The following is a 26,386-nucleotide window of genomic DNA, read 5'->3' as shown; positions in this document are numbered from 1 at the left end:
TATCTTTGTCCTATAAGTTTTGGTATGTTGTGTTTCATTTTTATTTGTTTTGGGATACTTTGTTTTCCTTTTGATTTCTACTTTGACCCATTAGTTGTTCAGAAGTATGTTTTTTAGTTTCCACACATTTGTGGATTAGAACTTTTTTCTTGTAACTTTCCAGTTTTATACCACTGTGGTTGGAATATTTAGTTGGTATGATTTCAATCTTCTTAAATTTGTTGATTTTATGTCCTACCATATGATCCATCATGGAGAATATTCCATGTACACAATGAGAAGAATATGTATTCTGCTGTTGGATGGACTGTTCTATATATGTTTAAGTCCATTTGGTCTAATGTTTGGTTCAGTTCCAATGTTTCCATTGATTTTCTGTCTGGATGATTTATCCACTGTTGATAGTGGAGTATTGAAGTCCTCTAGTATTATTGTACTGTTGGTCTATTTTTCTCTTCAGATCTATTAGTATTTGCTTAATATATTTAGGTGCTCTGATGCTGAGTTCATATATATTTATGACTATTATATCTTCTGGATGTATTGCTTCCTTTATCATTATATAATGACTTTGTCTTGTTACTGTTTTTGCCTGGAACTGTTTCACATAAGTGTAGCTAATCCCACTTTCTTTTCATTTCTACTTGCATGGAGTATCTTCTTCCATTCCTTTACTTTGGGCCCATGTGTGTCTTTAGAATTGAAACGAGACTCCTGTAGGCAGCATATAGGTGACTCTTATTTTTTAATCCAGCCAGCCACCCTGTACCTTTTAATTGGTGAATTCAATTCATTTACATTTAGAGTGATTATGGATACATAGGAACTTACTACTGTCATCTTACCATAACCAATAACCTTTTGGCTATTTTGTATTTATTTTGTTTCTTTTCTCCTTTGTTTCTTTCTACCTCTGAAGCTGGTGTTTTCCATTGTAATATGCTCAGTCTTTTTTTTTTTTTATGTTGCATGAATCTACTCCAGAATTTTGCTCTGTGGTTACCATCAGGCTTACATAAAATATCTCACGAATAAAACAGTCCATTTTATGCTGATAGCAACGTATCTTCATTTGCCTATAAAGCCTCCACACTTTTACACCTCCCTTTTTGTATTTTTGATGTTACAATTTACTTCTTTTTATGCTGTCAATTCATTAACAAATTATAGTAGTTATAATTATTTTTAATCCTCTTTTCTTTCAATCTTTATACTATATTAAGGGGTTAATACACCATCCTATTACAGTCTTCTATTTTGAATTTATTTTTCGCCTTTACCAAAGTTTTATGTACTCTCATATGTTTTTATGTCACAATCAGCATCTTTTCATTTTTAGCTTGAAGAACTCATCAACATTTCTTGCAAGGGAGGTACTGTGGTGGTAAACTCTTTTAGCTTTTGTTTGGGAAAGCCTTTATTTATTCTTCATATCAGAGGGAAAACTTCCAGGTAAAGTGTTCTTGGTGGGTAATTTTTATCTTTCAGTACTTTAAATATGTCATTCCATGCTTCCTGGCCTGTAGAGTTTCTGCTGAGAAATCTGCTGACAGCCTAATGAGGATCCTTCTTAGGTTACTTCCCCCCCCCCACCCCCACCCCCACCTCACCTCCTGTCCCTGCTTCCTTTAAAATTCTTTATTACTGATTTCTAACAGTTTCATTATAATGTGTGTTGGAGAAGTTTGTTTGTTTTTTTTGCATTGAGATAAGAGGGTGTTCAACTAGCTTTGTGCATTTGTGTGTCCAATTCCTTCCCATGATCTAAGAAGTTTTCAGCTATTATTTCTTTAAAATTTTTTTTTCAACGTTTATTTATTTTTGGGACAGAGAGAGACAGAGCATGAACAGGGGAGGGGCAGAGAGAGAGGGAGACACAGAATCAGAAACAGGCTCCAGGCTCTGAGCCATCAGCCCAGAGCCTGACGCGGGGCTCGAACGCACAGACCGCGAGATCGTGACCTGGCTGAAGTCGGACGCTTAACCGACTGCGCCACCCAGGCGCCCCTCAGCTATTATTTCTTTAAACAAACTCTCTGCCTCCTTATCCCTCTCTTCTCTTTCTGGTATAGCAGTTATTCTTATATTTGCCATTATAACTGAATCTGAGAGCTCTTATAGGGTTTCTTCAGTTTTTAAAAATCTAAATTCTCTATCCTTTATTTCTATATTCCTATCCTCTAAGTCATTTATTTTTTCTTCCATCTGACTTTCTCTAGTACCTAACCTATGCTCTCCATAGAATTCTTTATCTCATTTACTGAATTCTTCAGCTCCAGAATTTTTTTTTAATATAAATTCAATCTCTTTGGTAAAGAACTCCTTCTGTTCATTCATTTTATTCCTGAGTTATTGAATTGTCTGAGTTTTCTTGTAGCTCACTGAATTTCTTCATAACAGTTTTGAATTCTTTATCAGTTAAATTATAATATTATGTGCCTTAGAATTTTGTTGCTGGAGAATTATTTTCTTTTTGTAATACCATATTTCCTTGATTTTTTCATAGTATTTAATGGTAGGAACCTCCAATTTTGCATTTGAAGTAGCAGACATTTTCCTTTGTTATGAATTTATGTTTACATTTCTTATAACAGGCTACATGCCTAATAACTTTTATAGTTTGCCAAACATATGGAAACTCTAGATGAAGAAATAGTAAACTATTGCTTTCAGGCCAGTTCCGGCCAGATCCCTGGTTTTGTTTCTTTTTGAAAACTATCTCTGAACTAAACATGGTTTTTTATATGTGAAGTGCTTATATTTATAAGTACTTGTATAATATTTTTCCTCTTGACTCCAAAGCTTAAATTATTTACTGTCTAGCAAGGTTCTTGATCTCTGTTATCAGTTATGTTTTCTTCTACAAGAAAATGTTCCTTGTGCTGCTGTTAAGGCAGATAAAGAGGGAGATGATCACTTCAAATATGGTCATTGATTAAGCCGGGCTGGTTTTAGATGGTAGTTTTTATAAAGTGTGGTTCACCTTTGGTTTTTTTCTTGTTCTTTGGCTGTGACTGAGAACCTGGTGAGTCTTTATTTTCTTAGTCCTGAAAGACTGTGAGAGGTTCAGTTCTGTCCTTTGGAAGATTTCAATGTTAGCTCCTTAGCTTCTTCCTCATCACATCTTCAAAATATTACATTATTAGAGACAAAAAGTGGTTTTACATAAAGCTAAAAAGGTCAACAGTAAACTAGGAAAATCCTAAACTGTTTACACATAATAACACATCTTCAAAATGCATAAAAGAAAAGTTGACAGTACTAAAAGGATAATAAATTCATGATCATATGTGGGAATTTTAATATACTTTTCTTGGTGAATAAAATAGTATCTTAGTAGATAATATCTAGTAGAGAAAATAGTAGATAAAATAACTTAGTAGATAAAGTAGACGAAGTTTAATAAGACCACAGAAGATAAAGACAACACAAACAGTGTTGACTAACTGACATATGTAGAGCATTATATCAAATAATTGCAGGACACACTTGAAGCACTCACCAAAATAGACAATATACCAGGGCATAAAGCAAATCTCATCATATACCAAATAACTGAAATAATATAGAGAATATCCTCTGACCACAATGAAATTAAATTAGAAATCAGTGACAGAGGGATAACTAGAACTAGAAAATTCCCATCTTTTGATAGTAAGCAACTATCTAAACATGTAACATTACTAAAGCAACATTACTAAAGTTGCTTACTTTAGTAACATAAACATAAAAGTAAGCAACATTACTAAAAAAATACATAGATCAAATATGAATGGCAATGGAATATATCTTAACAATGAAAATAAAACATGCCAAAACTTATGGATGCACCTAAAGAAGTGTTCATAGAGAAAATTATAGCTCTAAATGCCTATATTGGTTAAGAATAAAAGCTAAAAATCAGTGATTTAAGCTTCCCTCTTAAGAGACTGGTAAAAGAGAAAATTAAGCCCAAATAACACATAAGAAAGGAAATAAAGATAAAAGCAGAAATGAATGAAATAGAAGGCAAATGAGTAATAGAGAAATAAAATCAACAAAGCACAAGTTGATTTTTTTTTGGAAAAGATTAACAAGTCTCTTGACAGACTGTTAAAGAGAAAAAAGAAAAGTACAAACTATAGAATTATAAATGAAAAAGAGAACAATATTACAGGCCTTATATAAACAAAGTTAATAAGAGGGTATTTCAAACAATTTTGTTCCACTAAATCTGAATACTTACATGAAATGGATAAATTTGTTAAAAAACAACTAAGAAACAACTATCAAAATGGATACTCAAAATAGAAAATTGAAATAGTCCTATAGCTATTAAGTAAATTAAATATACAGTTAGAAATCTTCCCACAAAGAAAATTCCAAGTCTAGCTAACTTCACTGAGTTCTTCCAGATATGTATGTAAGAAATAATAATCTTATACAAGCTGTTTAAGAGAATAGGAAAAAAGGGGGAAAATTATCTGAATCAGAGGTCATCATAACAATGACACCAAATTCTGAAACATTACAAAAAAGAAAGTATAGTATATGTTTCATGAACTTACATACAAATATTAGCAAATTAAATTTGGCAATACAAGCAAAAAAAGGATGACCAAGTGATTATTTTTTCCAAGTCTGCTAGGTCAGTGGAACAACCAATAAAACTTTAACAACCAATAAAATCAATCAATGAAATTCGCCACATTAATAAAGAAGAAACACATGATTTTAGTCGATTTAGAAAAATGATATGATAGAATTTAATTACAACTTATAACGCTTAGCAACCTAGGGATATAAGTAAAGTTCTTAAACTTAACAAAAGGTATGTACCTGGCAAGGTTGGGGGATAAATGAGTAGGCAGGGCACAGAGGATTTTTAGGACAGTGAAAATACTCTATATAATATTATAAGGATAGATACATGTCATAGTACATTTGTCCAAATCCATACAATGTAAAACACCAAAAGTAAAGTAAACTATGGACTTAGGGTGATTATGATGTGTTAATGTAGGTTCATCCTTGGTAAGAAATGTGCCACTCTTCTCAATTTTGTGGTAAATCAAAAACTGCTCTAAAAACAAAGTCTTAAAAAATCAATCAGACTTCCCACCAACAGTGCAAGAGGGTTCCCCTTTCTGTGCATCCTCACCAACATCTGTTTTTTCCTGAGTTAATTTCAGCCATTCTGACAGGTGTGAGGTGGTATTTCATTATGGTTTTGATTTGTATTTCCATGATGATGAGTGATGTTGAGGATCTTTTCATGTGTCTGTTGGCCATCTGGATGTCTGCTTTGGAAAAGTGTCTATTCATGTCTTTTGCCCATTTCTTCACTAGATTATTTGTTTTTCAAGTGTTGAGTTTGGCAAGTTCTTTATAGATTTTGGATACTAACCCTTTATCTGATATGTCATTTGCAAATATCTTCTCTATTTCTGTTGGTTGCCTTTTAGTTTTGCTGATTGCTTCCTTTGCTGTGCAGAAGCTTTTTATCTTGATGAAGTCCTAATAGTTCATTTTTGCCTTTACTTTTCGTGCCTGGAGATATGTCAAGTAAGAAGTTGTTGCAACCGAGGTGGAAGAGGTTGCTGCTTATCATCTGTAGGATTTTATGGTTTCCTGTCTCGCATTTAGGTGTTTCATCCATTTTGAGTTTATTTTTGTGTATGGTGTAAGAAAGTGGTCCAGGTTCATTCTTCTGCATGTTACTGCCCAGTTCTCCCAGCACTATGCTAAAGAGACTTTCTTTTTTCTATTGGATACTCTTTGCTGCTTTCTTGAAGATTAGTTGGCCATATATTTGTGGGCCCATTTTTGAGTTCTTTATTCTATACCATTGATCTATGTGTCTGTTTTTTTGCCAGTACCATACTATCTTGATGATTACAGCTTTGTAATATGCTTAAAGTCCAGAATTATGATGTCTTCCATTTTGGTTTTCTCTTTCAGGACTGCTTTAGCTATCTGGGGCCTTTTGTGGTTCCATATAAATTTTAGGCTTGTTTGTTCTAGCTCTGTGAAGAACCTGGTATTATTAAAAAGATTTTTTTAAGTTTATTTATTGAGACAGAGGGGCAGAGAGAAGGAGAGACAGAATCCCAAGCAGCCTTTGCATCATCAGCACACTGCTCAATGTGGGGCTCAAACTCACAAACCATAAAATCATAACCTGAGTTGAGGTTGAGTTGGACACTCAACTGACTGCCACCAGGGGCCCTTGTTGGCGTTATTTTGATAGGGACTGCATTGAATGCAAACTGGTACAGCCACTCTGGAAAACAGTATGGAGGTTCCTCAAAAAATTAAAAATAGAACTACCTTATGACCCAGCAATTGCACTAGCATGAATTTATCCAAAGGATACAAAAATGCTGATTTGAAAGGGTATATGCATCCCAATGTTTATAGCAGCACTATCAACAATAGCCAAATTATGGAAGGAGCCCACATGTCCATCAGCTGGTGTGTGTGTGTGGGGGGGGGGGGACACACACACACACACAATGAAATACTACTTAGCAATGAAAAAGAATGAAATCTTGCCATTTGCAACAACGTGGATGGAATGAGAAGGTATTATGCTAAGCAAAATAAGTCAGAGAAAAACAGATATCCTATGATTTCACTCATATTTGGAATTTGAGAAACGACAGATGAACATAGGGAATATAAAAGGAAACTGGACAGCACTGGACAGCAATATGCAGAAGAATGAACCTGGACCATTTTCTTATACCAAAGGAAAAATAAGATAAAAACAAAGAGGGAGGCAAACCATAAAAGACTCTTAAATACAGAGAACAAACTGAGGGTTGCTGGAGGGTGGGAGGGTGGGGGACATTATGGAGGGCACTTTTTGGGATGAGCAGTGGGTGTCATATATAAGAGATAATCACTGGGTTCTACTCATGAAGCCAAGACTACACTGTATGTTAACTATCTTGAACTTAAAATTTAAAAACATTTTAAAAAATCAATGAGAAAAGAAAATCCCAATATAAAAGTAAGCTAAGTGTAGAAATTATAAATCTGATTCTAAAAGTTACAGGGAACCAATTTTGAAGAAGAACAAAGTTGAAATTTTTGTTCACTTTAATATATCAGCAAGAGAGTAAGAAGCCAAGTCACCAAGTGGGAAAGGCTATTTGATTTGCAACATAGATACCTGACAAAGGACCCATATCCAAAATAGGTTAATAACTTCTACAAATCACTAAGAAAAAGAAACAATAAGATCATGGATTTGAATGGGAATTCACACACAAAAAAAGCATAGCCTTATAGCCATAAACATATGAAAAGGTGCTCAGCGTTACTAGTCACCACGAAATTTCAAATTAAAACCATGACATACTACGACATACCAACCAGAGAGGCTAATATTTGCAAGGACTAACAAGTTTTAGTGAGTGTGTGGAATAACTAATACTCTAAGACTGCTAAGTTGTAAATTGGTACAACTTAGTTTTAAAAACTCAGTGTTTGCTGAAGATCAACAGGTGCCTATCTTATGGCCCAGTAACTCCACTCCTACATAAATTCCCTTCAGAAATATGTACATATGTTAACCAAAGCACCGGTACAAAACGTTCACAGCAGTATTATTTGTAAGAGCTCAAACCTGGAAATATCCCACATATCTATCCCCAGTAGAATGGATAGATAAATATTGCTATATTCCTTTTTATTTCCAGGAGCCTAAAAGATCTGCAGACTCACAAAATAGTTCATCTATTGGCACAGTGACATCTGCATTTCCACAAGTAAATTTGACTTTTTTTTTTTGATTCAAGCTTGACAGAGGCTTTGATTCCTATTAGAAAGCATTTATCTAGCATGTTTATCCTTAGCAGTGCTCATGAAGTTTCATACTCATAAAGTAAATTTTATGATATGGGAGAGGGTTGAAAGTTGGGGGTGGGGTCTATGTGATTTAGGGGAACAGAAGAGAAAATTGGGGACTATCTGGGAGTAGAAACGCAAAAAAAACCCCCACATATGCCTAAAGATGGAGGTGAGTATCAAAGAGAAATTCCACCTGCTTCATAATTTTCCTTCAGGTATACATTCTAAGAATACTATATGGTAACGAAAATAAAATTTTACTACCTGCAGCAACATAGAAGAATCTTATAAACATGATGTTGAATGAAAGAACAGTATGTATTGTATAATTTCATTCACATGGAAATTTTAAAAAGCTACAATTAATCTATGGCATTAAAAACCAGAAAAGTAGTTAGTGAGGGTGTTATGACGTGGAAAGAAAACAAAGGAGCCTTCTTTGATAATGGTAATATTCTGCTTCTTGATCTATCACAAAGAATGGCAAACATTTTCTTTAAGGAGTCAGTAAATATTTCAGACTTGATGGGCTGGGCTATACAGTGTCTGGCACAACTACTCAATTCTACTGTTGTGTAAAATGAACTATAGATAATATGTAACTAAATGGATATTGCTATGTGCCAATAAAACTTTATTTATAAAAATAGGCAGTGGGCTCAATTTGGCCTGAGGGCTAGTAGTCTGTCAAACTCTTACTTACACAGATGGGAAAATTTGTAAAAATTTATGGACCTGTACACTTACTTGTATAGTTTTGCATTATCTGTTATACTTTACTGAACACATTTAAAAATATATAAAACAAAGCAGGGAAGTCATTAAGAAAATAAAATGATGAGAATAGAAGGAAGCAGTTAGGATTCTCTGGTCTGCTTGCGATGCTTCCAAGATTTGTTTCTTGTTACAGATACCGCAGTACTTGGAACTGTACTAATTCCAGCCACATAAAAGCTTCTTTTCAAGCACTCAATATACCAACATTATTGTTCATTTCCTTCTTTATGGGAGAAGAGTCCATTAAGAGACCTCAAAGGGGTTAGTTCTCTTAATGAATTCCCTTTATTAAGTTTTATTATTAATGCCCACATTGATTTCTTCTCTGAGTTATATCATTCTGCCCTTCTATAATTGAAACTCCAAAAACATCAGTAGATGCTTAAGACATAAGCAATCTAAAAAACGTTAAGCATCAATTCTGCTATTCCTTTAATTTTCAGATTTTTCCCAGAAAGAACTCCTTTCAGAAGTAATGCTTCTTGTCCATTCGTACCCCCACGTTACAGAGCATAAACATAATTGAAAAAAACAAACAAACCTATACACACTCAATATATCTGCTAAGAGATTTTGTTAGCTTTTCTCCCCTGGGAGATAAGAACAGGAAAATAATAACAATGATACAGATAACATGTACCAACATGTATACTATGAGCCAGTCATTGTTCTAAGCCCTTTCCATTCATTAACTCATTTAATCCACATAAAGACCCTATGAAGTGGTTACACTCATTATTATCCCCACTTTAGAGGTGAGCAAATTGAGACAGAGATTAAATTATTATCCAAGATTTCATAGTTAATAAGTGATAGGGCTGGGATTTAAACCCAGACAATCTGTTTCCATAGCCCATGCTCTTAAATAACATGCTAAGATAAATAACTAGGGTTTGAATAATAGAGAAATCTAATTCCTTAAATGTAAGTTGCATAGTTTAAGCATTCCTGGCTTCCTGCCATCATCTCCAAGAGAAATGGCTGCTCCCCCTAAGCCTCCCCTGATGCATCCTGCAGCATCTATTATACTTTACTGCACTTATTTTTATATCTCTGACTTTCCCTCCACATAAGTTCTTTGAGAGCTGGGACTATGCCTTATTCCTTCTTGTAGTTCTAGTGCCAAGCATATGGTCTGGACATAACATGGCTCAATACATGTCTGCTAAATGAGAGACTCAATCATGCCATGAGTGATAACTCCTTTTTCTTTGGCCCACCAAATTTTCCAACCCATTCCTGTTTTCTGGTGATTGATTATAAGGGACAGGACGCAATATCATGAGGAGTTTGAAGCGACCAGGCTTTTGGCACCATCTCTAAGGATTGAACTTCTTAAAGCAAGAAACTCTCTCCTCTGAAGCACTTAACTTAAGAATCCCCACATGCTTCTGGCCTCAGTGATAATGGGTGCATGTCTAGCTGAATTATAGCTTGAGATCTAGAATCTGAATTTAGAGTTAATAGGATAAAATAGGGTATTTCCATACTCATTTCTAAGTATTCATCGAAGAGTCCATAGGCGTTCATGGGCTGAAGGTTGTAGTCCTTTTCCCACTGTGGGAAACTTATTTTTCTTTCAGGTCCACGTTCCTGTCGTACTTTCCTTCTGGTCCACCAATTCTGAATTAACCTGCACGACAAGATAAGTTCCTTTAAAAAAATATATGGCTGTTCGTAAGACATAAGTAATAAGACAGAATTCAAATATGGAACCATCATTTAAAACTTTTTAGGATCGGCTGCCAAGGACATAAAACTTTGGATTAGGAAGAAAATAACAATGGAGGCTATACTTCATGCATTTGTACTTGCAAGTGAACAGAATGTCTGATGAACTTATTTTAAATATTCATGAAATTGTTTCATGTTTAGTGTTGCCTTGGAGGGTTGGATAGAGGACAGAGAGCATCTATAAACTGATCCTCTGGCACGAAGGCAATACCCTGACCTTGGAGTAGAGGAAGGTTTGGCTTAGCTGACTTAACTCAGGACCCATGAGCAGTCTTAACCATGTGGGTGCTGATCTGCATATTCTGAGGGAGGTCCTGGAAGATCTGCAAACCCACTAAATGCTTCCTGTTTTTGGCACACTGAAGTCTGCATGCAGTTCCACAGTTGGACTTGCCTGCTTTTAGCTTGATCTTGAGACAGGGGCTCTGATTCCCAGTAAAATGCATCCTATACTGGTGAGGTTAGCACATTAATCCTTAGAAATGTTCAGGAGTGCATCTTATGATATGGAATGGGGTTAAGGAAATGGGTGGGGGGTCAGGTCTGTGTGCCGTAGGGGACAAGGAAAAATTGAAGGGTATCCAAGAGTAGAAATGCTCAAAAAACCCCCCAAAAACAAAACCAACCAACCAACCCAACAAACAAACAAACAAACCCAACCAGAAACAAAAGGTGAAATAAAGGAAAAAATGAGAGGGGGTATCGAAGACAAATGACCTATTTCACAATTTTGCTCTATGTCCATAATACTAGAAGATAAAATATAGTTCCCTTGGGGGCACCTAGGTGGCTCGGTTGGTTAAATAACTGACTTCAGCTCAGGTCATGATCTCACAGTATGTGGGTTTGAGCCCTGCATCAGGCTCTGTGCTGACAGCTCAGAGCCTAGAGCCTGCTTCAGATTCTGTGTCTCCCTCTCTCTCTGCCCCTCCCCTGCTTGTTTTCTGTCTCTCAAAAACAAACGTTAAAAAATTAAAAAAATATATAGTTCCCTTGATGTCTCTGACATTTTCATAAATTATGGTTTATGCTTTAAAGAAGCATACAATGCTGTTAATTTTTAAACTTTATGCATTTAAAAAAGTTTTATAGAAAACATCAAGCACTTGGAATATGTTTTTTAAAAAGAATTCTAAGAATCGAAAACTACTGGCATTGGCTCCGACAAAGAGCTAAGAGGGGACTTTTTCAAAGCGATCCAAGTTCTAGCTAATTGTTCTGGTTGAATGGTCCTCCCTGAAACCTGGAGTTCTCTATGGAGACACCAAGCTGCCATGGTGTCTCTATGGAGACACCAACCAGTAGGTGTGGAAGGAATTAAAGCAGAAAGAGAGGGGCTCCTGGTGGCTCAGTCAGTTAACTGTACAACTCTTGATTTTGGATCAGGTCACGATCTCACAGATTGTGGGTTTGAGCCCCATGTCGGACTCTGTGCTGACAATAGCTCTGAGCCTGCTTCAGATTCTCTGTCCCCTCTCTCTGCCCCTCCCCTGCTTGCACTCTTTCTTTCTCTCTCAAAAATAAACATAAAAAAAAAAAAAGCAGAAAGAGAAGTTGCTGATTTATGTTCCTTTAAAACTTAACTGACCAGAGCTGAGCAAACACAGCAGAATTCAGTTATCCTTATAAAAGTGATGCATGTTTTTTGCCTATTGTCATCAACATAAACTCTTATCACCAGGTGAACATATTTTTGCTGGTTAGGATATGTTGACTTAGAAATACTCCAGTTTCTTTTCTGCATCTCTAAACTTTTTTTTTCCCATAAGTTCCTTTTCTGTAGAGTTTGAATTTAAGATAGTTACAAAAAATTAATTCCGATTTATCATGGGCGTGGGAGAGCAGAGCTCTAGTTAATGTGTCCTAACTAGTGACAGCCTTGCAGTGCTATGGTATGAGGGTCAGAGGCATCATTTAAAGAAACTTCCAAGCAAGTGTTCAATATTTAGGGCCCCACAGAGACTTTTTAAAAGGATATTCACTATCATTCATACTTCTTATGCTAAACCTTCCTAAAGAGCTAATGTTTATTACTTTCATGACCGTCTTTGAATAACTGAGCATGAACGTTTAGCTCCAGGTACACGCCCTGGCGTAACTGCTGAGTCTGCATTGCTTATCTTACTTGCCACACCTAGAAAAGCCAATAATGAGCAATGCTGCATCTCTACTACACATGTCTAAGGTACTTACGGGTAGCCAAGTTCCATGAAATTATTCCAGGTCTGCTTTAGCACCATTATAATACCCATTTGCATACAGAGATCAATAAGGCATCCACTAGGGTGGCACTGCGAGGTAAGCAAACACAGAAATTCCAGAATCAATGGAGAGGAAGAAAGAGTGTCTGGTTTCTAATCTGCACAAAGTGGCCCTAGGCTGTTTAATAGAAGTCTGTAGCAAACAAGGAGATTGGGAAGAATACAGACCTCTTCTAGTCTCCATCTGTTTATCAGCCTCAAGTAGGCACCTGGGTGTCCTGTAAATCTTTAACACACAGAAAAACAGACCATTAGCATCCTGTAGATCTAAGCTTTCGGTGACTATTATGTTCAGGGTAGCCTATCCTCCAGTGAAAATTACGGGTACAATCAGGTCTGAGAGAATTAGGAAACTCTGCAGAGCTGTCAAAACTGCAGCTTCTGGAATTCTCCGGGGGATATATCCCTTCTGGACTGCCTGGCTGCTAACCACAGAGGCCAGCTCTTGTTGCTTGCTGTGACTTTGAACATTTTCTGCTAAGTATCAAGTGCTCTGGCCTGTATAACAGCATGTTGGATTGAAACACATCCTGATCTTTTTGAATGAACGTTTAATTTAAAAAAATAACCAGCTTCACTATTTGACTAGAATTGCATGCTGAAGTAGCTCGAAACCGAGGAGAGGCTGCTGCGTCCATCCCAGCAAAACCCAACGCTCCACCCTCCTCTGGTTCTCATCTCCTGGGAAACACTTCCTGGAGCAATGGAATCCATAGGACAGGACTTCTCCACACAGGAGCCTTTCCAAATCCTCATAACTGCTGGATTCGGAAGTTGCCTACTCTCCTCTGGAGTCCTACGTCAGCCCCTTTCCTGTCTGGATGCCTTTCCCTCTTCTGTGAAGGCCGGCATCCAGGATACACTGCAGATCACTGTCCCCATTATACCACCTGCTTGCATTGGTGTGAGACCCAGGGTCCTGATTCAGGTGTGGATGGAGCCCACAAGTTTTAAATTCATCCTTCACTTGTGCAAATGCTTCTCCTCTGTGTACCTTACACTGAGAAAAGGTGCACAGGTAACACTTGAGTGGAGCGACCATTCCCCACGAGGAGAATAGGAAGGGAAAGGAGGAGGCTGATCTTCTCTTTTTAGCCTTTGCAAAAATCACTCTAAAGGAGGTGCTTCTCTGTCACCCTGGTCAGCGACCTCTGAGCGCTCTGTCCTGGCCTCCAAAAGCGTGGAGAGATCAGGTTCTTACCTTCCAAGGAAGAATGCGATGTAAAATGTGGAGCTGTTCAGATTGACAAACTGAAAAAGAAACATTTTCAGGGTGAAGCTGTTCTCCCACTCAGACTCTGTGCGAGGCTGTTCTGTGGACAAAAGGGGAGTAGAATTTGAGAGGCTGCATTTGACCCCTTCTCAACTCAGCAGAGGTGTTCTAAGGAAGCTGCAGGAGACCACAGTGCCTGTAGATGGTATGTGATGGAATGGACCACTCAGGGGATTGAGCCTTAAGCTTGCAGACCAGTCCCATCCAGGCTGTGGTGGAAAGCAGCTACTGACATGTCTGAAGGGATGGAATATCCAGTTTGTTCTGCTGTGACAGGATGCCCAGAGAGCCTGGAGTAGAGGCAGCCAGGCTTAAGGGGCCTCATTCCCAGGCCTGGCACCCTGCAGGAGTCTTTCCGTTGCTCTTAGTTTCCCCCTGTGAGGTAGGGTCTGTGTGGGGTCAGTTTCTCTTCCAGCTCCTAATAATTCCTTGTTCTCAATATCTATTCTGGTGAAATGTCAGGTGCTGTTGGGCAAGAGGGAGTCAGACCCCCCCCCCCTCCCAGAATGCTGAGTATCTGACTTCTTTGCCTGTCACCCTCATCCATCATTTTTCATTCCCGTGGACAAATAAAAAGGAGACGACCTCATTTTTAGAGCTTTTACTGTATATCACCATCTGCATCTTATAATATCCTGACCTCAGTCATGTGCCAGTTCTCATCTCTTTATATTTTGACTTCCATAAAGCAAATGCTCTTTGGACACTGATATGAATCAAAGTATAAATCAAACTTCCAACTTGACATCTCATGTCAAATGCATCTATCCTTCCCTCGGAGCTTCAACCTCATCCCAAACAATGTCAAGGAAAATGTATTTAATACAATAGTACTTTTTCTGTTTCCACATTCCCTGAGCTTCTATTGCTCTTTACCATTTCACCCTATCAGTTTCTTTTCCACTAATTATAATTCAAAATGCTTGCTGGAGCATATCTGAGAAGGGAGGGGAGAATATAATTTAACAAGGTTGTACTGCTGATGAGGGAAGAAAATACAGGATTCATGTGGGGGTCGGGGAGAGGGGAAAGTGAGTGATGGGCATTGAGGAGGGCGCTTGTTGGGATGAGCGCTGGGTGTTGTATGTAAGTGATGAACCATGGGAATCTACCCCAAAAACCAAGAGCACACTTTACACACTGTATGTTAGTCAATTTGACAATAAATCACATTAAAAAGATAAGGGTGCCTGGGTGGCTCAGTTGGTTAAGCGACTGACTTTGGCTCAGGTAGTGATCTCACAGCTCATGAGTTCAAGCCCTGCATCAGGCTCAGTGCTGACATCTCAGAGCTTGGAGCCTGCTTTGGATTCTGTGTCTCCCTCTCTCTCTGCCCCTCCCCCATTCATGCTGTCTCTCTCTCAAAAATAAATAAACACTAAAAATTTTTTTTAAAAAGATAATAAAAGGGTTTTGGCTTTGTTTCACTTCTGCTACTGAACTACTGGTAACCTAGGAAGGTGTCCCACGTTGTTTGCCAGCTGGGTGGGTTCCCAGGTATCTCGACCACAGATGGACCAGGACTGTATCACCTCGGCATCTTTGCCAGCCTGGATCAAGGTGCCATTGGACACAATCTGCCAATGCAGTTACCTCTTCTGTGGATATGAACCTCTTTCTATCTTTTTGGGGAAGGAGAAGTAAGGATGGAGGTTTCAACGACATTAAAGGAGATATGCCACGTGCCTACCCCTGTACCTGGTACATAGAAAAGCTCGATACATGGCATCTTGTATTATGATTATTATAAATGAAAGCACTTTTGTGATTTTTCCCCCCTCTGGACAAGCTATATATGGGAATGTGCTAAAATAGGTTACCTGTGGGAGCATGTAATTTTCTGAAATTGTATACAGTAAAATGACTGATGTTTCATTAACAAAATTGGGACAATTTCTATGCCTTGAAAACATGGAAAATGCACAGTATATAGTAGGCTTCCAGATTGTTCTAATGCTTTATGGAATCTGAGACATGTTCTTAAAGGTGACTTGTCCAGGTGAGTGTTATTTCTACAAACATCAGTAGTGGGGGTGGTCACCTACATTCCTGGTAGAAGGCTCCCAGTCTCCAAAACAGCTAACCTTGCTGTGGTTTTATATATACCATGAAAAACTTGATACATTTTTATTTAAATGAAAACTGTACGCAATAGCAAGTGAACAATTTTCTAAATGATTCTGGGCACTTTATTCACATGTACTTTTGTGACGCTATATTTTTTGTGCATTAAGAGAAAACCTGTCTAAAATTACATTACCTCATGATAGATAATATTTATGACAAGCTTTAAAGCTTTAGACAGAAAAGATCCCTCAATTGCTAGACATACTTAAAATGTTCCATTGAAAGCAAAGAACTTATTGTATGCAATTTGAAATAAAAAGAATATTTCTTTTCAGCAGTATTTCATAAATGAATCTTTGAAAGGATGCTTTCCAGACCACAGTACTGTACCATGAAATAAGAAGGGTCTCACTTACCTAAATTCGTCAGAAGAAGTGCAACTTTTTCATAGAGCTGTAAAACAAATTTCATACATTTAACAAAAAGACCCTAGATGCTACAAAATATGTAATTATAAAGGAAATAGGTAATCAAGTCATGAGTGAAAATAATTTCATTAACCGCCCATTACTTGAACAATGAAAACACTGTAAACAAACACTGTGTCCTTTCTGGGCAAGAAAGAAATGCACAAGGTCCCATTTTACTATTTTTAAAATTTCACTTCTTATGTTGGAGTGAATAATTCTGTGGCAACAAGACTAGCTGCCACTGATGAGCAGCTTGCTATGTGATGGCGGGCAAATCACAACATTCTTGGACCTTAGGATCTCTAAAACTGATTCTGATGGTAAGATTCTATAATCTCAGGGCACCTGGGTGGCTCAGTTGGTTAAGCATCTGACTCTTGGTGTTGGCTTGGGTCATGATCTCAAGGCTTGTGAGTTTGAGTCCCCCATCGGTTTCTGTGCTGATAGCATGGAGTCTGCTTGGGATTCTCTCTCTCTCCCTGTCTCTCTGCCCTTCCTCTGCGTGTGCTCTCTCTCTCTCTCTCTCAAAATAAATAAACTTAAAAAATATAAAAAATTCTGTAATCTCACTGTTTATGGACTGCTGTATTTTCTAGATTAGAGCATTAATAAATACTAAAGTGATGAAACCTTACTGGGAACTCCTAAGCTTATACTCTGCTCTTCCATTAGTGGATTGGATGCATCCTTCACTTACCCAGCCGTTTGGTAAATAGAGGGTCCTAAGAGGAAAGGGATAGTGTGTGCGTGTGGTGTGTGTGGTGTGGTGTGGTGTGGTGTGGTGTGTGTGTGTGTGTACATGATTTATAAAAGTGCAGGGTACAGTTCAGGGCAAACCCAGGTTTGCATCCCCAGAGAGGGTATAAATTGAGAAAAAGAAAAAGTGCCTTCTCTAAAATGAAAGATAATAAAATGGAAATTTCAGAAAACTAGTGAAATATATTTGAACAACATGAAAATTAAGATCCCATTTAGACTGAAATGGTGAAAATGCACTGGTTAAAATTCCCCTGGCTGGAATTATAACTTTACCAGCTAGCAAGCTGTAGGGCTTGGGCATGTTACCTTATCTCTTCTTCAAACCATTGTTTTCATTTTATGTGGTTGAGAATGGTTATAGGACTCATTGATCTTAAGGTCCTTCAAGCTTCTCAATTCCCTTATTCAGGATTTTGGCTAACTACAGAAATAGATAAAATACTGACTGTATGATTCTAAACTTTCAGTAATGACTATGCTTTGCTATAGTAAGATAATTAATAGGCCATAGTATCAAATTTTGTGTATAGAAACTTCAGACTCTTGGAATCCAGTGTTAAAAGAGATTGGTACAGTTTTTCATAAGAAATCCTGTGGTGTAGACATACATTTTAATTTTATCTTAAAAATACTGGTTAACCACAGATTAGGACAGGTGTTTTTTAATAAAATATATTTTACTGTTAACACATTTTATCATTAAAGTTAATTATGTAATTTTCAAGGAAAATTAGATTTGACTGGTGAGACAACCTTTCTCAAAATACAACTTGAAAAAAAAAGTTTATTTGTTGATTTTGAAAGAGAGAGGAGGAGAGGGCAAGAGCGAGCAGGGGAGGGGCAGAGAGAGAGAGAGAGAGAGAGAGAGAGAGACAGAGACGGAGACAGAGAGAGAGAATATCCCAAGCAGGTTCCACACTGTCAGCGCAGAGGCTGATGCAGGGCTTGATCTCATAAACTGCAAGATCATGACCTTAGCCAAAATGAAGAGTTGGATGATTAACTGACCGAGCCACCCAGGTACCCCTCAAAATACAATTTCTGATTATCTAGTTTATCATTTGTATCTTTAATGTTTGTTCAAGTGCTGCACTTTGCACTCCTGTCTCAAAGGTCTTGATAGCTGGTGACATGCCAACATTATTTTGGTTTGGACACTGAAAAAAAAAAAAAGGAACTTAGAGAAAGAACAATGCAGGAGTCAAAATATGATTAATATTCACCTTGTGAAAAATAAGGCAAAGTGCATGGGGACACAGTAGGGATCCATGGCATCTATGAGCATTTATAAAACATTTATAAAATGTTCACAGATGCAAGGGGATGGACACTGAGGTTTTGAACAGGATGCAGCTGGAAAGGGCACATAAGCAGAGGGTGTGGTGACTAGCAAGAGACCTTCAGATGAGTGATTTCTGGAAAAGGTCTGGTTTCTCATTAGGCAGTTGAGATAGAAATAATGGATGATTTGTTCTGATAAAAGCAGTAGAAAATCTCTTCTCAAACTGGATGCCACAAATTGGGAAAGTTAAAATCTGTAACTGACAGAAAGCTTTCTGACGTTAAGTATATTTCCAAAAGAAACTATGAGTGCTTCTAATTTGATCTTGTCCACCTGATCAATGTAGGTGGGCATGTTCTGATACAAGCCATGTTTTATGGTTTACTTCTTTTTGGAACAAGACATTGTGGTTTTCACTGTTTAGAGTATAATGAAACATCTGATTCATATTGGTATGCCTGAGTAAAAAGGATGGCAATAACTTTTAGTCTCCTCCTGGGATATATTCTAATTGGCATCTTTTGTTTGTAACCATATTAAGATGTTCTTTGGTCACAATAGAAACAGAATGAGAGTGAAACAGTATGACAAGGAGCAAGAAAATCCATCCTACTCACTCTATCTTTCAAGTATTTATTTTTCAAGAAGAAATAAAATGAAAACTAATAACTGCCACTTAAACAGTTAGTAAGAAGTAAATACATATCATAAAACCTAGAAAATAGACATCCCTTATACATCTCCTTCTTCAGTTAGGGTTGGAGAACTCTAGCATAAAGTCAGAAACAGGGTATGTGATCTATAACAATATTATTTAAAAATTAGAGGCTGTAATGAACATAAGATAAAAGCCAATCTAGCTCTCAAGATTTTTATATTCAATTAATGTAAAGTAGTAATGATTCATGACTAAATGATGATTTCTTTTTTGCAAGACAAGTATGGCCAAAATTTTAAGTAGTTGAAAATAACTTATGTAGCCATAAAAATGCATATGAAAATGTGCATGAAACTATCTTAAGTTGAATAATTTCAGAAGCCAGTAGATGTTGAATTCTGAACTGGTCAAAGCTACATTATAGTTATTAGTCTATCATCTGTCCTTTAAGTGATATTTGCTTCTTAAGGACTTACTTTTTAATTTATTTTTTGATATTCTGATGAAAATCTTCCCAAACTATATTACACACTTGGTTGCCTTCATAACGGAATGTGCAAGGCTTCAGGGAATAAGATAGGACTGTAAATGTGTGTGCTCAGATGGGGACGTCATCAGAGATGGCTGAGGAGAGTAAGGCAACTGCTTCCTACACAAAAGGGTCTTGGATGCTGCTGCTTTGAGAGTTTTTACATATATATTTTTAAAATTTTCCTTCCTTCCCCTTGCTATGGCTTGTCATTTCCTGCTCTTGTCAGAATTCTTGCCTTAGTAACCTTCTGTTTTTCTAGTTTGATGTTGGTGAGAAATCAGAACATCAAAGGTGTTCACATGTACCTAAGATAAATGAAAATATACCTTAAAGGCATTATAAAAATACATATTACCTTTAGTGTGTGGACTCTACATCATCCATTTCAGTGACTCTGATGTGCTTGTTAGATAAAACATAAATGCCTAGTAGTCTAGCTCCCAGGACATAGTAGGTGCTTTGCAATGTCCACAACTATATAGTTTTCCTACCCCCTATGCTCCCTCCTTCATTTTTTGTTTACTTCCTCTTTTCTTGGTGTGTCTCATGAAGTAGAGATTGCAGGGTAACTGATTTCTAGTTAAACAAAATGTTACACTGACAACATTGGTATCTGCTCAAAATGTATGAGCAACCATGTATTTATAGACTCATTACATGTATACAGGAATTTATTAAGATGTACAAATTAAATTTTAATAAGACATTAGAGAAAAGAGAGCTTTAAGTCATTGCAAACTACCTAGACATAGAATCTTTCACTGCCCTGGCTGTTTGTTTAATTTCACTATGAATCACTCCCCTTCACAATGTGTATGTTCCACAATTAACTTGGAGACCAGCTAAGTCCTAGAGGAGGGAGTGCCAGGGGGTACCACATATCTACTCTCAATCTCCAAGTTCCTGTTATTAATAACAATAATAATAGTAATATTAGTAGCAGTAATAATACTAAATCACCTACATTTTATTAGCTCAGTGGTTACTAATTCACTTAAGAATCATAAATGAAGTTTTTCAATATTGGGTGGGTTGAATTCTCTTAGGGATCACTCTGAGTATATTGGTTATAGAATTTAGAATTGTTTAAAGAACTAGAAACGACAATCCAAACAGATTAAACAATATTGGCAACAGTATTAAATTGCTTGGCCTTTGGAAAACCCTTTTTTAATGATGAGAGCATTTCAGCACTATGGCCCAGATTTAAGATGCAATATAATTAAGGGTGAGGGCACCATAATTAATTGAACAGCTACTCCATGCCTAACTAACACTGTGCTTGGCACTCCAAATACATTATCTTATTCATCCCCTGCCACAAATCTCTAATGTCAGGATTTTTATGTATAGGTTGACTTCAAATCTAACAATGTCAACAAATAATATTATTCATTCTGCAAATAACAACAACAATTTACTGAGAGCCTACTATGTGCCAGGCCCTGATCCAGGCACTGGAAAATAAAAACAGTAAAAAAAAATAGACAAAAGTGTCTGCCCTCATAGGCCTACATTCTAATAGAGAAGACAGATAATAAAATAAGTTTTAAAAAGCATATTAGGTGGTGATAAGCACCACAGAGAAAAACAGAGCAGGTAAGGAGATAGGAAATTGTCAGAAGCAGGAGTAGTTATAATTCTAAAACTGAGTGACCATGGAAGCCTTACATTAGAAGAGTGACATTGTAACAAATACCTGAAGCAGGTGAGGGAGTAAGTCATGCAGACCCCATGGGGAAGAATATTCCAGGCAGAGAAAAGAGCGAATAAAAAGCCTAGGGTGAGAGCATGCCTGGCACATCCAGGGAACAGATGGAACAGGAGAAGCAGGGTGAGTAGGGAGAAGGCAAGGTCAGGGATGTCACTGGGGCCAGAAGAAGAGTCCTGGAGGCCACATGAAGATGTGAACTTTTATTCTGAGCAAGAGGAAAGCCATCAGACACGGTGAACAGAGCAGTGACAGGAGCTGGCTTACAGGTAAGAAGCTCACTCCAGCTGCTGTGATGAGTCTAACTGAAGGAGCAGACCTAGCAGCCGGGAAGACCAGTTAGGAAGGCACTGCAATAGCCCAAGAGGGAGATATTGGAGTCTTGGACCAAGGTGGGACTTGGAAATGTGTGAAAAGCGATCAAATTCTGGAAGCAGTGAGAAAAACAGAGGAATCAAGGGTAATGCTGAAGGTTTTCAGCCTGAGCAGCTACATGGGGGAGATTGTGGAGGGGCTGATTCTGGAGGGAGGAGAGGGGGTTTGGGGAGGATAGTGGAGCAGACAGTTGGATGTATAAATTTGGGGTTTAAGGGAGATATCTGGGATGAAATACAGAACTGAAAAAAGCATGAAATTAACACAAGTTACATGTGCCATTCCCTTGCAGGGCTATTCCAAGGAATGCTTTGGAAACTGACCACTTTTCTATCATTCAGAATCAAAAGGAAATGGGAACCAACACTTCTGAGCTATGTTACAGATTCTAAGCTGGGCCTTTAAAGTATCTTCTTTCTTTAAGTTTCCCCAAGGCGTATATACACAGTGTTAGCTTATTGGGTAAAGAAGGGAACTAAGATTCAGAGAGAGCAAGTGCCTTGCCTAATCTTACACTAAAAAATCCTGGAGCCTAGATTTGACTCAATCCTTCTCAATCCTCCGCATGCCAGGCAGTTTGCTGCCCAGCTATCAGCACCACGTGACAGGCTAGCCCCTCTGAAGCTGGGTCCCTTTTAGCAGCAGCAGAAAACTGCAGGCCACATATTTTAACCATTGGGCTAGTTACCGTGCAGCTCACTTACCACATTCAGCAGCATAATGATGCAGAAGTTGATGCACACGGCAGTCCCTGTTGTTGCAACCTGAGAGTTATTCCTGATTAATGCCCACTTAAAGGCAGCAAAAGTGCTGACCGTCACCACCCGGTAAATGACGATCCCGAACACGGCCGCGATCACCACGCAGATCTGGCAAGAAGACAGAGACCCCATGAGCACCTCGGTAGAATGTCTCAGGAAAAGGGTTCCCACCACTGTAAAATCCCACCCCTGGAAAATGAGAAAAGGATATAAAACAATGGTGATACTGACTCAAGCAACCACAACAAAATGCTTGCTTTTTATTGTGATTATTACTTTCTCTTGCCTGTATTTTCTTTGTTATTCAAATAGAAAAATCATAGTGCTTGAAAGCTGATTAACTGTGTAAGCTGTGGAGTAACATTAGCAGAATATCAGATTGAGCATATTTACTATGGAAATCTTATGATGTCACTCTTCTATGTAAATCTATTGGTTTCTTTCACTCTCAGAATAAAAGCAAAGTCTGTATGGTGGCCTGCAAGACTTTCTCCACCTCGTTGAAGGCCATTTTCCTTTCTGTCTAGGGACTCCAGAACCTCTTTCATTGTTTCAAATGGGCTAAGCACCCTTATTGTTCAAGACCATTTCCTTTGCCTAAAATGCTGACCCACCCCCTTCCCCTGCCAAACACACATATGTGCACACACATAAGCAACCTAGTTAACACCTACTCATTATTCACACCTCAGCTCAAGAACCACTTCATAACTAAAGCTTTTCATGCCCTCCAGACTTTTTTGTAATTGTTACATGGTACCTATACTCTTAGTAGCCTATTTATAATTTCTAATAGTTTGTCAGTTTGATTATTGCCAGTTTCCACCACTTAGAAAGTACACTATCCACCCCCCCTTGTCTGTGGGGGATATTTCCAAGACCCCCAGTGAATGCTTGATACTTCAGACAGTATGGAATCCTGTATATATTGTGTTTTTTCCTATACACACATACCTATGAGAAAGTTTAATTCACAAATTAGGCACAGTAAGAGATTAACAACAGTAATGATAAAATAATAATATACTGTAATAAAGGCTATATAAATGTTTCTCTCCCTCAAAATATCTTATTGTATTGTACTCTTCTTGTGATGATGTGAGATGATAAAATGCCTGTGTGATGAGATGAAGTGAGGTGAATGATGTAGGCATTATAACATACTGTTAGGCTACTATTGACCTTCTGAAGATATGTCAGGAAAAGGATTATCTGCTTCTGGCCTGGGGTTGACTGTAGGTAACTAAAACCCTGGAAAGCAAAACTGCAGATAAAGGGGTGGGGGGGGAACCACTGTAAGTTCCATTAGGGCAGGTATGGCATCTGTTTTGCATACCACGGTTTCCATGGCACCTTAACTTAATTACAGGTGCACAGTAAGTGTTCAGCTATTTGCTGCTGAATACACCAACTACGTGATAGGTACATAATCTTTTATTAATCATTTATAAACACTGAAATGAGGAATCTTTCTCTGAAGATTTCATTGTATTTGAGAAGAATATGACATGTCTTCTATCTACTGGGAATCTGAGATTCCAAAAGGTTTTTTGTCTTTCATTAGGTGATTCAATATATTAAAGACCTTAACCTACTTAGTATTAAAACTTTAAGCTGGGCCTCAGGGTGGGCGTTGCTGAGTTACAGACTGCTTTCTTTATAAAAGCATTCCTCTGTTTTACTAAAACTTATTTTGGCTTCCTATAGGTGACATGCTCTAAAAGCTTGGGCATGAACCCTAGTAGCTGCAACTGGCCAAAATACAACAACAACTGCCCACATCTTAATCCTCGAGCTATGGATGAGGAACATAGGTGAAATCTACATTGACTTTCAGACAAGGGTGGCAATGTGGTGGAATGGAGAGCTTGTTGGACTCAGTCAGTCAGAAGTCAGGTCTGAGTCCTTACTCTACATCTATAGATCTTATAAGAAACTTAAAAAAACCAAGACGGTAAATATGACTTTGCTTATGGAAGGCAAGGCAGGCACAACTGCTTACAGAGCAGTGTCTGTAGAAAGATATGGATCTGAATCTTGGTCTGAGCCAAGAGACTCCTGGGCATGCTGCCTACCCTTTCATCTTCCCAGTTTATTTCTGGCTAAAAGGGGGTCAAGTGTCTAGATTTGCTGTCATCTTGTTCTTCCTGATATAATGATCTATGATACTTATTTACACACTTACTATTTGAAAAGAGGAGAGGAGAATCCTAATAACCCCTTACTGTTCTAAAATGACATTTCGGAAAATATGAGTAAGTTTTGTTCAGTAATTAACAGGGTCGAAGCTGATTACTGAATGACTTCTTTTTAGGAAAAGTCAACAATGCAGGTTCAAGTTAGTGTTTTTCAAATTGACAGAACCATTAGTGAATCTGGAAATCAATTTTAGGGGGTTATAGCTGGTATTTAAAAAAAAGACCATAGTAAAACAAACGAAAAATCAGTGTTCACTGCATATTGCAAAGGTGAGCATTGTTTCAGTTACTCTAGTTCTATACATCTACTGGCACAGAATATACTGGGTCATGACAGATAATGTATTTCTTACACAGGAATGACAAGCAAAAAGCCTGACCAACACTGCTGCAGGTCCTATCTCAAATTTACTTCCTTTCGGCATGGAATAGGGAGGGGAGCAGAAAGAACTGGAGCTCTGGGTTATTTACTGCCTGACTCCGAACAAGCCCTTCACCATCTGGAGTCTCAGTTGCTCCATCTGTGACTTGGGGACAGCAGTACCATCTCCAACTACCTCACAGAGTCACTGTATTACACAGCAAGAATGTGTAAAAATGTTTTGTGGAATTATGCAAAGGCCTGCTATGATGATTGTTGTTACCACGCTATAGGTTTGTACTTTATGAAACAAAGAGTTTTGTAGAAAAATTTCGAACCATAAAAAATATCCCAGATGCAGAAACGATAAGTCGGCTGCATTTATCTGCAAATGCCTGATAGGGTTCTGGCTTTCCCGAAATGGGATTCATCCGCTCTTTCTTGGAGTACTTGGCTTCAAACTGGGGCCGTATTTCTTCCTAAAGAACAAAAAGACATATTTTTATGCAATGGAGAGATATGCACACAATAAAAAACTTTTTTATTCTACTGTAAAACTGAATCAACAGCTACCACACTAATCAGTCAATCAGTGAGGTGAGCTCAGAGACCCAGGTTTAAATGTTTGGAAATTGGCCACCTGAAGAAAATCTAAAGGATGGTGATCTAGACTTATTATCATCAAGGCAGTGTAATTTATTTTATTTTTTTTTAAGTTTATATGAGAGAGACAGTGTGCATGTGAGTAGGGGAGGGGCAGAGAGAGAGGAAGAGAGAGAATCCCAAGCAGGCTCCATGGGGGCTCAATCTCATGAACCATGAGATCAGGACCTGAGCCAAGATTAAGAGCTGGAAGCTTAACTGACTGAACTACCCAGGTTCCCCAAGGCAGTATAATTTAGACTAATAGTTAAGTGCCTCTGTTATCATATTAAGCTGTGCTGGAAGAAACAAACAGAATGAGAAAAGGGACCACTTCTCTTTGTCCCTAGTAGTATGAAATAACTATTAAGCTTTTACTTTTATTACCAGGGAATGAGACAGACACAGGACAAAGAAAATTTCTTAACACCAAAGTGTCCACAATCCATGTTGTGAGTTATAATGGCAATATAATTTTTAGTTTCCTCCTACAATTACAAAAACATTTGGGGGGGGGGGCTCCTGGCTGTCTCAGCTGGTGGATCATGCAACTTGAACTCAGTGTTGTAAGTTTGAGCCCCACATTGGGTATAGAGATTACCTAAAAATTTTTTTCAATTGAGGCAGCCCAAAACATGGTGAATCTATCTTTTAATAAGCTCCTATAAGAGTCATTCACTTTTAATCAG

General features: G+C 37.8%; 1 protein-coding gene across 5 annotated transcripts in view; it reads right to left on the bottom strand.

The window, feature by feature from the left end:
- ANO4 (anoctamin 4) overlaps positions 1-26,386 on the bottom strand; it is a 416,845-nt gene that overhangs the window by 30,293 nt on the left and 360,166 nt on the right. For all 5 annotated transcript variants that reach the window (XM_045062224.1, XM_023257365.2, XM_023257364.2 and 2 more), the window contains 7 exons: positions 25,394-25,534; positions 22,440-22,604; positions 16,365-16,401; positions 13,810-13,921; positions 12,777-12,834; positions 12,541-12,638; positions 10,104-10,246 (listed from right to left, as the gene is read on the bottom strand). In XM_045062224.1, coding sequence (XP_044918159.1) covers positions 10,104-10,246; positions 12,541-12,638; positions 12,777-12,834; positions 13,810-13,921; positions 16,365-16,401; positions 22,440-22,604; positions 25,394-25,534 — 754 coding nt within the window. The remainder of the gene's footprint in view (positions 1-10,103; positions 10,247-12,540; positions 12,639-12,776; positions 12,835-13,809; positions 13,922-16,364; positions 16,402-22,439; positions 22,605-25,393; positions 25,535-26,386) is intronic.

Source organism: Felis catus, chromosome B4, assembly GCF_018350175.1.
Source record: "Felis catus isolate Fca126 chromosome B4, F.catus_Fca126_mat1.0, whole genome shotgun sequence".
Lineage (NCBI taxonomy): Eukaryota > Metazoa > Chordata > Mammalia > Carnivora > Felidae > Felis > Felis catus.
This window is presented reverse-complemented; position numbering and strand designations above follow the sequence as displayed.